The 12,558-nt window shown below is 45.7% G+C and overlaps 1 protein-coding gene across 2 annotated transcripts in view; it reads right to left on the reverse strand.

Annotated features, from left to right (window-relative positions):
- Nucleotides 1-12,558, reverse strand: part of DPF3 (double PHD fingers 3) — a 255,312-nt gene that overhangs the window by 56,207 nt on the left and 186,547 nt on the right. For both annotated transcript variants that reach the window (XR_012494614.2, XM_019733356.3), the window contains exon 8: nucleotides 2,850-2,978. Coding sequence is in view for 1 of the 2 variants with exons in the window: in XM_019733356.3 (XP_019588915.1) it covers nucleotides 2,850-2,978 (129 nt within the window). In the remaining variant the exon portion in view is untranslated. The remainder of the gene's footprint in view (nucleotides 1-2,849; nucleotides 2,979-12,558) is intronic.

Raw genomic sequence — 12,558 nt, forward strand, 5'->3', positions numbered from 1 at the left:
AAGCAACAGACAGCATTATTAATATTCTTATTACATTATTACAGTGTTATTCTTCATAGCAAGGTCATAAACCATTCCACACCAAAAGAGATTAACTGGGTGCATCACCTGGGGACGGGGATTTGGGGGACAGGGACAAAGCCAACATTTCCAGGGAAAAAGAGTCCTCCCTCCCTGAAAAGGCATCATCTCTACCATCATATATATGTCCACAGCTCTGACAATGAAAGATTCACCCACGAGCTTTCTCTCTTCTCTTCTGTACACACACACACACATGCACATTCACTCAACCCCGCCCCAGACAATGCGTTTCCTTGGTGGTTTTCAAGTCTGGTTGGTATTTCTTTGGTATTTTCCGTTGGTGTTTCTTTGTACAGTGTGTGTCCTTCACTTTGACAGTCAGCTTTACAAAGGTATTACTGTCAGATAACCCGCTCAAGGTGGTTAAGCCTCCGTTCATTTTATTTTTATGTTTACCCGTTTCTAATGCCGTTTTTTCAGTACCCTTTCAATTCCGCACTTACACCGTGTAGTTCATTTGCACTGAAAGCAAACAGAAGTTGGAAAGTCTGACAAGTGGTAGGTAGTTTAAGAGTCTCTCGTTTCCTTTAAGTACTGGAGGACATTTCTGTGATCTGCACCCACATACATGTGCATACACGTGTGTGCACGCATGTACGTGCACACACTCACACCACTCCAGCCACTCAACACGCCCAGGTCTTAGTTATCCCAGAAAGTCCAAAATTGTTAAATCTAACTCAGAGTACTAAGAAAGTGAGAAATGGGGGTTAAAAGCCTAAGAAAATACAGTATCCTGAAATTTGTAAAGCTCAGGTTTAAACTTTTTACCTTCTAAATGGGTCCCTGGATTACCCCAAATGAGGCCATTTATGGTGTCAATATCATTTTCTCCCAGGAAACAGAGGTAGTAGGGTAGATGGAAAGGGAAAGATCGCTCTTCTGAGTAAGGATTCCAGGGAGGCCCTAGAGAAGTACTCGCCCACCTGCCTTAACAAGCACATCCCATGGGCTAATGCCACTTGTTTATTCCCAAGGTATCAACTATTTCAGGAACATCAGGGTCAGACCTTGACTAAATTATCCACCAAAATTAATCCGTGGCTAATGCAATAAGACCACCTACACTGGTATAAAATAGCCCCCTGAATCCCATAGCAGACCGATCCTGGGAATAAAATGACGTGTAAAAGCTGTGAAGAGAGAGGCTTCGGATAGAAAACACCAACTGCCCACTTCTGGTCCCCCATGGATGTATCAGATTCAAGTACCCCATCTTTTGTAGAAAAGGAAGAGGGAAAGTTACAGCCATCTGTAATGATAATTGTGAAGCTGCCCTCTCTAATGCACAGACCCACAGAAGTCCAGTATCATTCTGCCTCGAGTATCATTCTGCCAAGTGACTTTGTTTCTGGAGGCAGAGATTTTATCTGATTGTTCACTTTTTAAAAACACTGAATTGCAGTTCATTTGTTTCATTTTCTTTTTAAGTATCTAAAACCCAGGGCCCATTATCACATGGGCCCTCTTTTCTGAGCTAGCACCAGCAGAGTAAGAAGTTCAACATTCATACCATGTTTGGAGAGTAAATGAATTGACGGAATTGCACAGATGGGCCACCCTGTCAGGGTCCTTAAGCATTAAATGTTGAGAGCTGTGTGCAATGGAAACCAGTCCTTTTTACTTACGGATTTGCTACTCAGGTCAGTCTTGAACCCTAAACAACCCAAAAGCCAAATATAAAAGGTCTAAAGCTAATGTTTACGGACAAAGCAAAGGAACAACCGAGTTGCTACAGTAAACCCAGCTGTGGTCATCTCAGTCCTTCTCTTGGGACTAGGAGTAGAAAAGACACTGGGGAGAAGTGTGGAAAGGAGCAATGACTCCTCACTGTTGGAACTAACCACCCAGTTGAACTGTATTTCACCAACTAGTCAGCAACTGATAAGACTAAAGATGAGTCTGAAATCTCTCTTTGGCCTAGTTATGACATAAAGCAGTATGAAAAATAGGTACTACCAACCAACCACAACCAGCCAAAAGTAATGGTTTGGTTAGAACTGAAAAACAAAACAACAGCTTAACAAAACTTGAAAACCTGAATTCATTTTAAGAATAAAAGCACAAGATCAAAGTCTCTTTTTGTTATTTTAGTTTTTGGATAGGTTAAAGATGGAAATTTCAAAACATGCCCAGTCAACTCCACATTAGCCCTAAGAACATCTGCCTTTTGCCTCCTTAATCTATTGGGGTCTCTCTGGATTGTTCCGTATGAGAAAATGGGATGAGTGGCCAATGGACATGGTATTTATGCAACTACCCAGGAGCCCAGGGGTCTCTGACTCCGACAATTCAAGATGTGGCTGCTCCCCCAATATTCATGTCTCCATACACTTCCGGTTTGACCCAGGCACTTACACAAAACAAACACATCTTTTTGTTACATGCACATCACCAAATACAAGGAAGCATGTTGCTTATGTCTCCAGGTGTTTCCACACTATCTCACTATCATCCACAACAACACACACAAAGAAATATCCACTTCATGAAGAGGCCAAACACAAGTCAAAAACTTCTACTTTCCCTCTTCCCTGGATCCCAGGGTATAACTTTTGGTTCTTACAATCCAAAGAAGAAAATGTCAAATGACTGGAAAACTCCTCTCCTTTTGAAATCACCACCACCACCACCACCACCACCACCACCACCACCACCACCACTTCTCCGGTCCACCCTTCAACCCCCCACACAAGATGGCAGAGAAATGCGAGTGGAAGAGTTCCTGGTCTATGGGAACAGATGCAAGAAGGGGCCACACTCACCAGAGCGTCCACAGTCTGCACAGGACACGAGCTCTTCAGGCCGCCCACTCTTCTTATTCATGTTAGAACCCCCCAAGCAGAAGTCGCAGTAGTTATTGGGAATGACTGTCCCATCCGGTCCTTTCTGGGCTGTAGAAACATATTTTTAAAAATCGAGTTTTAGGTTACAATAAATTCCTACTGGCCCTTGTCCTACAGTGTAGCAGAATCTGCTCCAGGAAGCATATGAAATCTAGAATCTGAGGTTTTTGTTATAACCAAGTTGTTAACTTGGGCTGTTTTCTTTTTGACCCTCTTCGGTTCAACAGTACTTTTTACTAGTAATATCTTACAAGCCACGCAGACTTTAGTTTGATTTTTGCAGCATTTCCCAGCTCTGTGTTTTTATAGAAATAACCCTGCTCCTCTGATTACATCCCTGGAAGATCAAAGCATCCAGCCTACTAGTCAAGTGAACTTTACTCATCCCTGAACAACCAGCCTTCAGGGCCAAGGCCCCAAATATCCTATGGCAATTATAAACTGTAGTGTGACTAGAGAGAGGATGGTCAATGCCTAGGTCTTGCCCATAGGAAAGATATTCTTGTTTAGGAGATATTCCTCCTGTCCCTGAAAAGGAAAATAAAGAAGCATTCACTGATGGGTGCTCATTTCTAGAAAGGTCACTGAAGATGCTCTTGGGGAATCAGATGCACATCTTGGCAGATCTGCAGGTGTCCACTCTTATTCAGACACATCCCCCTACAGTCTAGACTTGCGGTCATGGAAAGCATGCAGGACTAGTGAATCAGTAGACCCCAAGTGCCTAGAATCAGACTGGACATTTCACTGAACCTCAGGCCAGAGATGGACTGAAAAGTGAATTAGTGAGCATATCTTGAGGTTTAGGCCCTTCATAAGTCATACAAGATGGAAGGAAAGGCAAAGAAAAATTTGGGGACATGATCTTAAAAACACAACCTTGTGAGAACCGCACATGTCCTTGAGCACAAAAATCATTCTCAGTTTCTACGGGCTGGGTGTAAAGCCTTGGACAGGTTCTTTGTCTGGGGAGAAACACCTCCATTTTCCTCTGTTTTTCTATCCCTACTGTGGACATTTCTTTGTCACAGTACACTTCCTGTTTGTGACTAAGAAGAAAAGTCTCTCCCTTTATAGGATCAGTCTAAACCACGGGGGGCATCTTCCTCCTCACTATACCCAATGTCTGCTGCTATCTTTCATTATTCACTGGCTAACATTAATCAGGATCCCGTAGGGTACAAATCTGTAAAAGGAAACAGATATGTGAGCAGAAATACCATCCAGACAGTAAGTGATAAACGGATTCACCCACTTTAATATGATTCCCTCTGGTCTTCACTTCCTCCATGCCTCTGTTTTGCCTCCAGGAATAGAAAAACTTACCTGGGAAAGGCAGAAGACAAAAGCTTGCAGAATTACATTATAGAGGGTTAATCCATTTATCAGTTGCTATTTGAATTGTTTAATCAGTTTCTAAGTCATTGATTTTCATCTTCAGAGAGGCAGACAAATCTCTGCAAGAAAAGTGTTGGCTGTTTGGGGACAGACAGAGGAGCTGGGCATACCCTGTGGCCTGTTGAGTGTGGGTTTTTCTTCATCAGTCACTGCATCTCAAAGATAGCTGCATGTCATACAGATTTTTGCAAATAATCGCCAAAAATCAGTACTTCCGCAAAAATTTTACTCTGCTTATAAAATTCTCATTACCCAAATCCAGAAGGAAGCCCCTTTCTTCCTTCTCTCTCAATTGCCATCTTAACCACTTTTAGAACTCTCTTAAGAAAATCCAAGCACATCTCTGAGGCAAATAAACTCAGGGTTTCCTCATTAAGAGACCATCATGGCAATCAATCAAAAAGTGAACATGAAGAAGTGGGTTATATTAAATTTAGGAGAGGAATATAAACCAAAGCTAAGTTGCATGATCGATATGAACTAGATATAAAATGCCAGTCACAACTTGGGTAGCTTACTGCATGACAATCAAAGAATCCCACGTATATCATCTCACTAAAACTCTTAGAAGACCCCATCTCATCATTTGTCTCTTTCCTATTCTCTTAGGGACTTCCTATTATGTCAGATTTTTCTCCCCTTTCAATGAAAGAATCTGGTTTTCTCCAACCCACTGAATCCCTTGTGATTTATGGCGATGAAAAACTAGACTATAGGGGCCGGCCCAGTGGCTCAAGTGGTTGGAGCGCCGTGCTCCTGACGCCAAGGTCGCCGGTTTGATTCCCACATTGGCCAGTGAGCTGCACCCTCTACATCTAAGACTGTGAATGACAGCTGGAGCTGGGCTGCTGTGTGCTGCCGCAGACTACCTTGTGCTGCCATGAGCGGCCAGTGCCCAGCGTGAGTGGCCAGCAGCCAGCGGGAGGGGGGAGCACAAGGCTCATAATACCAATACCATAATACCAATGGGCCAGGGAACTGTGTCCTACTCAACTAGACTGAGAAACAATGGCTTGAACCAGAGTGGAGTGGGGGAGGTGGAAGGGGGGGGGGAGAATATATAGAGTATAAGAACTCCCAGGTAATTCTGGTGCTGCTTACAGTTTTGCCACCAAGAAACCATTGGTAGAACACCCCATTGAATTAGGGACTCCAATACTGCAAGAAATGAAAAGTTCAGAAACGATCTATCAGAGCAAAGCAGATGGTGATGGAGAAATTGATCTCACGTAAAAAGACCGAAGGAACAGAATTTAATTCATCTGAGGAAGAGAAGTTTCTGAGAAGACTGAATCAGAGCAGGGTCCCCACATTATTTGTGTTGGTTATTTGGGTTGTTGGCCATTATTTGGGTTGTTGGCCATACAAAGTGCCTGGCCAAAGGGGTGAAGAAGGTGCTAAAAGCTTGTAGGCCCTGGTGTGTGCGCTTGTGACATGCCAAGAGTGGGCGGGGGGAGGGGCCATTTGAACGGAGCAATGACCCAGTATAGGAAGTGATTGTGAACAGTTATGCTTCATTTCCAGTGAAATCCTTTTAGCTTCAGTTCCGGCTCTCTTCTCATGAACATGAGCTCAAAGCTTTCTTCCATCTTGGTAAAATGGCATGGGATAGACTAATCAATAGCCTTTGCATCTGGTTCTCACACACTTTTTGGTATTTAGGATTGGTTTCAGGGTGAGAGTTCTCCCACGCAGCACTCCCAATTCCCCAGCCAGAAATGACCAGCCTTTGGGGAGGGCACTCTGCTGCCATCACTTCTACGATGCTTCTCTTGTTCATGCGTGTGTACACCTGCCTCATCTCCCCACGTTAAATGATCTACTCCTTCGGGTCAGGGGCCACATCTAATCATCTTTGGAACACCTACGTGCCCTCCACACAGGAAATGGTTAACAACAATGTGGGACGAATGGCTCAGAAAAGGATGGCAGAGAAGTAAGTCGGCAGCACAGTGATACCCCTGGGACCTCTTCCTGGCGGGGACAGAGTACTGTGTTTGCTTTCCCTGGGGCAGAGTTATCTGTTGCTCTGAACATCATTCACTGCCTGGTTTATTTCCCTCGTCCTCAGACAGCAGAGCTGGTCCATGTGCAAATGGATTGGTCAGTCATCTGGCCCGGTGTCCTGTCTAAGTCCCAGAGTACACCAGGGTGGGGGGCTGAGGGCCCTGTGCTGCGGAAGAACGACACTGTGTCCCTGCTATGGTAGGAGAAGCACCACCCTGTACACAAGCATACAAGAAAAGTATGTAAGACGATGCTTCATTGTCTCCTGAGAAGGGGACACCAGGCTGCACCTACCCACTCAGCCTCCCACTTGTTCAACTGCTTTCTGAGAAGCAAAAGCAGCAGACTTTTATTTCATTACAGTACAAAACTGCGACGGATCTTACACTGGATGCTTTACATACGTTACTTCATTCTTACAAAAATTTTGTGAAGTAGGGATTATTTGACAGATGAGGTAACTGGAGTCCAAAGAGATTAAGGGGTTGGCTCCAGGCCCCCGTTACGAAGTGGAGGAGGCAGGATTCACCTCAGGTTGTCTGTGTCTCCAGAGACTCACAGCCTGTAATCACACTTCTCTGTCTCTGGGAAGTCCAGAGGCAAACACTTTCTGGCCATACCTTGCATCTACAATATTTCATAAATCTCTTTAGAGTCAGCTTGATTCACCTAATACGTTATGTAGGAAGTCCAAGGCAATAAAAATTATTGAGGTTGGCCTGATAAAAGCGGAAATTCCCTTTGAACTTAAATTTAATGTCCCTACCATAGTGACCCATCCCGGGTGACCCTGTTTATTGTCATATACTCTGTGAAAACACTTCTCCAGAGAATTCCAGAGGCTCACGGAGGAATATTTTTTTTAAGTAAAGCTCACACCATGGCTTTATTGGCCTATGGCCTGACCCAGCTTTGAGCAATTTCCTGGTACCATATATGAGATCATTATAAAAAGGATTTTACTATAAATAGGAAGCTCGCCCAGACCTTGCAAGTGGGATTTAAATAGAGATTCTGCTCCTGCTTATGGGAAATTGAGTCCTGCTTTATAGAATACGATGATGGGGAGGGCGAAAGCCTGAGTGGTATCTTGGTGGTAGTGCCCACAATGATGGATTTGGTTTCCTGTTGATTAAAGTTCATGGGCTGAGATCATATAAGAGATACAAGGAAGCTGCTGAGAAAATAAAGTGAGCCTTAAGAATTTAGGGATTTACCTGGAAAACGGAAATCAGGAATGAAGTCCATGAAAAAGTTCAAAAAACAAATTAAATGAAATAATAACAGAAGGTGGGAGGGAGCATTCATATAAATCAAGCCAAAAAAAAGGAAAGCCCACCCCCAAATAGTCCCACCATCACACTCAGTAAAGGGTGGGCAGTCATTCTGGAAAGTGCACGCTATATGATTTTTTATTTCAATCAGGCCACGTGTCTATGGCAAACAAGGCCCCAAATCTTCCATAAAACTACCACCCAGACAGAGCTGTCTTTCTCCTTTTCAGTCTGATCTCTGCTGCGAAGGGCCTGCCACTCGTGAAAAAAATGAATGGCAGAGACAGTCTGACCACCAGCAACAGCCCCTCATCTGCGTCTTGCGAGACCAGAGCTTTGTCCCAAGTGTCCTAGGGAAACAGGAAGCAAGCCAGAGGTGTAGGCTCCTCCATGGCACATCCACAAAAGCGTGATTTCACATCCTGAGCAGACGCTCAGACCGCCTGCCAGGGCCTGGTGTGTACAAACACGTGGCCAAGCTGTGTCCATCACCCAGCCCTGACCCAGACCCAGTCCAGCAGCGGCTCTCCGAGGGCCTGCCGGTGGGGTGTGCAGCCCTTGGGGAGTCTGGGAGCAGCGAGAAGAACGCTCCAGGAGATGTGCCTCTCCTCGCCCTTCTCCCTTGTCCCCCCACCACCCTCCACGGCTGACAGTTCCCATCCCTCCACAGGTCTGACATGTTTCCATGGCAACTGGAATCAGGGGCTCCAGCAGCCTCTGGTCTTGCCACCTGTTATTACTTCATCTCTCAAGTGTAAAGCATCCTAGCTCGGTGCACTTGGCTGTGCAGAGCACAGTTTCACAAGATGGAGTAAAAAGGGGGACAGGAAGAGAGGGAAAGCAGAAAGGCAGCCCCAGGTTGGCCACACAGGACATATTAGACAGGCCAGGCTAGAGGAGGAAGCTTCGGAGACCCGGAGGGTAAAGAGGGAGGGTGTAAGCCAACGTGCCTTCCCTTCAGAATCAGTGAGCAGGCCTCAGCTGGAGGCCACTGCCACATCCTGCTACCTTCTGCCCAACCTTTAATGAGGGATAGGGGCGGGGGAGGGGGAGGCAGCGGAAGGCTGGGGTAGAGAAGGCAGCTGTGAAGAGATCTGCGTCGGGCCCATGTGGAGTACAGCGAGGAAAGGGTTAAAGTGGCGAGATAAAGACTGTGAGGAAGGCTGGACCAGAGGGCAAACAGAACCTCAGAGCCTGGATAAATGGCCTTAATTCTCATGCTCTTGCTCACTCTATTCCTTACGTGTTTACTCATATAAATTATCCCCACGGCCTGACACCTTTTTTCATTGCTTCCCTAGAACGGATGAAAAAATAAATCCCACAGCTCCAAGGACTAAAAATGCTGGACTCCATTCAGGCTGCTTCTTCTTGGCCACCTAACAGCAACTCAGGCCCTGCCCCCGGGCTCCAGGAGAAAGACAAATGATGCCTTCCTTCCTGAATGTGGAAAGGCAGGGAAATCGGGGAGCTGGGCGGGGAAATGGACATCAGGGTCCACGCACCGCATGACTGTTAGGCCAGCAGAGTCCTCGGTGGCCGAGAATTCGGTCTTTCTCGTCAGCCATTTTGCCAGCTGTCACTGAGGGCAATGTGGATGTACGATAAGGGGGGGGGTCGCTAACGCAGAACGATTCCAGGCACCACTGAGATGAGTCTGCCTGCGGAAGGGAAGGCTGAGGGCTGTTTTCATGTTTCCGAGTTTATGGAAGGAGCTAAATCGCCACGCTCCGTATTGTCAAGGATAACGTGAGATGGAAGGAGCTGAAATGGCAGCACAGGCCAGAAGAAAGCTAGAAATGAAGGCAGTTCAACAGTTAAAGGCCTGGTCAAAGGAGCAGGCTTCTCCGAAGGGCCTTTGCACCTGGGGAGGTCTCCCCAGACCCAGGGTTGTTTGAGTGCCGCCTATCCAGACGCAAGAGAATATGCTACATGACATCTTAAGGTCCTTTTTAGGCCTATTAGTAAGGATTATAATAGGGTGAAAGAAGAGACAGAAAAGCAAAGTTTTCCAAACCCAGAGGAACTCAGCCTTTCATCATTGTTTTATATTTGTGTAGGTGTCTCTTCCCGTTAGCTGTGAGCCCCCTGAGGGCAGGAGGAGCATCTTTCATCTCTGAATCCCCAGCCCCTGGCACCATGATTGACACAGAGCTGACAATAAATACTTCATGAAAGAATGGACACATCTTCACAGAGGCTTTGGGGTGGGGGTGGGGAGGAATATGTGCCAGGCAAAGGAAAGTCAAAGACTAGGAATTGAGTGGATGCAAAGGGTTCCCCAAGTACTGAGTGACCATTCTAAGGCACTGCCAGCATCAATTCCATTCATAACAGGGACAGAAAGCGGGGAGTAGGAATAATGGGGGGCCCATTGGAGAGACTAAAGCTGCAGTGAAGAAAGCCAGTGCGCCTGCCCTCCTGCAGGAATCCTCTCCCTTAGGCACGTCTTGGAAAACCAGGATGGAAGGAATTAAGAAGTCCCAGACTCCACTGGCCCCAGAGCCCCTTGAACCCCATTTTCTTGTCAGGAGCCCTGCAACAGCCAGTGAGAAAACAAGCTATGTCTTATTGTGTGCTTTTGTGGCTAGAGAATCTTCATAAAAATTTAAAAATATGATGTGTCATCCCACCCTTTCTTGCACCTACCTTCTTTTCCTCCTTCTTTATGAAACACACAACTCATACCGTTGGACACATGCTTTCAGAATATTTACTCCGAAACGCTGTGCTGCACAAACAGACTTTTCTGCTCACACTGATGTCTCTATCTTGACAGATGTATTTGGTTAGAGTTGCAATTTGCTGGAGTTTGGACACCACATCACCAGTTCTGGGGCTAGACAGTCACATGACCCGTCAGTAATGCCCTTTGCACTCCAGCCTTAGGCCATCAACACCGGGTCTGTCAATGATGCTTCAGAAAAGCGCGAACAAGACCAAGCAAAACTGATTACGCTTCTCAGTGCTGATTAGGGAACGCACAAGGAGGGGTTTCAATTTTCCAGTGGAAGGTCATGTGGGTCAGTTCATGCCCTGGCGTAGCAAGTTATTATTACCACCAAATGAGTCACTGAGGGGGAAACGGTTAATGTGAGAGCAACTATGTCAACAGGGCTCTGAATGAAGTGGTGTCATTCCCCTCAGAGAATTGTAGGACATTTCAGTGCTTTAAAGCTGGATACGCTTTGTCCATGTACGTTGTCAGGATATTGTTATTGTGCTGTTAGAATTCAGGAAGCCCCCTTCCTGTCTTGCCCAACCTAGCCCTCTCCACCTGTCCTCACCTCCACTACCACAAGACTCAGGTATGTCACCCCCATCAGTCCACAACGGACCAGCGTTCTCTGTCTCCTTCAGACTGAAAAGCAGTATTCAGGAAAAGGAAAAGGATGAGCCCTCATGCCTCAGACCTGAGGATCAGGCCTGCCTCAAGGCACCACAAAGCCAAAAGACAGCCCAGCCCAGAGGAGGGCCAGGATGGGGGACACACCCAGAAAGCAAGCCAGGAAGCAGGCGCTGGGAGCCACAGAGACGTTTGCCCCAGGAAGAATGGAACCTTTGGGAAAGAATGAAAACCAAGTCTAACCCTTAGATTTAACAGTGCAGCCTGATTCCTGGCCAGTTACCTGACTCACTGCATCCAATTATTATTAATTATTATCATCATTATTATTATTTAATAAATAAATAAATAAAATAAAAGGAAGTCGACTGAACACCAGTCTTTGAAAGCTGGATTTCTCTAAGGCGGTGGTTCACCTAGGAACTTGTTATAAACACGAATTCTAGGGTCCCACACCAGACCTACTGAATCTAAAACTCTGGGGTGGGACCCAGCAATTTGTGTTGTTAACAAACCATCCCGGGGATGCTGATGTGCTCAAGTTTGAGAACCATGGCTCGATCTAACTTAACACGTAAGAGTCATGTCACACTGTGTCACACGCATTTTCTGTTAATGCTGCACTTTATACAATTCACATTGAATCTTCACGTAATCCTGAGATAGACACATCAATGTTCTGGTTTTACACAGGTGGTACTCGAGGCACAAGGAAGCTAAGTGACTTGTCTCAGGTCCCATGTTAGTGAGTGGCTACACTGGCTCCAAACGCAGGCCGTGTGGCTCTTAGCTGGCCCACGTGACCCACACCACCCTGAGCACCTACAACCACACACCTAAAGAGACGTCAAGTCAGACTGGTTGGCAGGCCTTGGAGGACAGGGCTTCTCAATTTTGAAGGATCTCCTTAATATTCAGATTAGGATTTATAGGTCTGGGGAAGGGCCTGAGATTCCACATTTCTTACAAGCTCCCCCACAGGGTCGTCAACCGTCTGGATTTGTGTGGCACTGAGGGGTTTCCAGGGCACAGGACTTTCGGTCTGGCATTGTCCTGGGAAAACCTGGACAAGTCAGTCAGCTGGGTACCAAGTGATGTTGTTGCTGCTGAAAAGCAAACGTGCAGGCCCTCAAGGTGAGAAGTATAGATTACACACAAATGAGATAACATGGTAAGATCAGGGCACGGCATCACCTGTTTTATACTTTAAAAAAAACCACTTTGGCTACTCCATGGAGAATGAACTATAAGAGGTACCGGTAACCAATAAAGAAGTTGCAATGATCCAACCTGGAGCGAGTGGTGGTCAGAAGACGGAGAAAAGGAGACAGATTTGGGGGGAAGCTGACATGGGTGGTGAAATAAAACAAAGAGCCAAGGACGAATCCTAGGATTTTTGCTTTAGGTACAGTATTATTAGTATTATTATTATTATTTTTTTTTTTTTTAAAAGAAAGAAAAGGTCAAAAAGATGTAAGAGCTAGGAAAGACAGTGAGACACAGAATAAGAGAGAAAAATGAAGGAAAATTATTGAACAGAGTGGTATGTGTGATTTTTTTTTCTATAGTAAAACACATTTACAAAGTATAACACAACTTGGAA

The sequence above is a fragment of the Rhinolophus sinicus genome, chromosome 3, assembly GCF_057876585.1.
Source record: "Rhinolophus sinicus isolate RSI-liver-muscle chromosome 3, RSI-T2T, whole genome shotgun sequence".
NCBI classification, from domain to species: domain Eukaryota; kingdom Metazoa; phylum Chordata; class Mammalia; order Chiroptera; family Rhinolophidae; genus Rhinolophus; species Rhinolophus sinicus.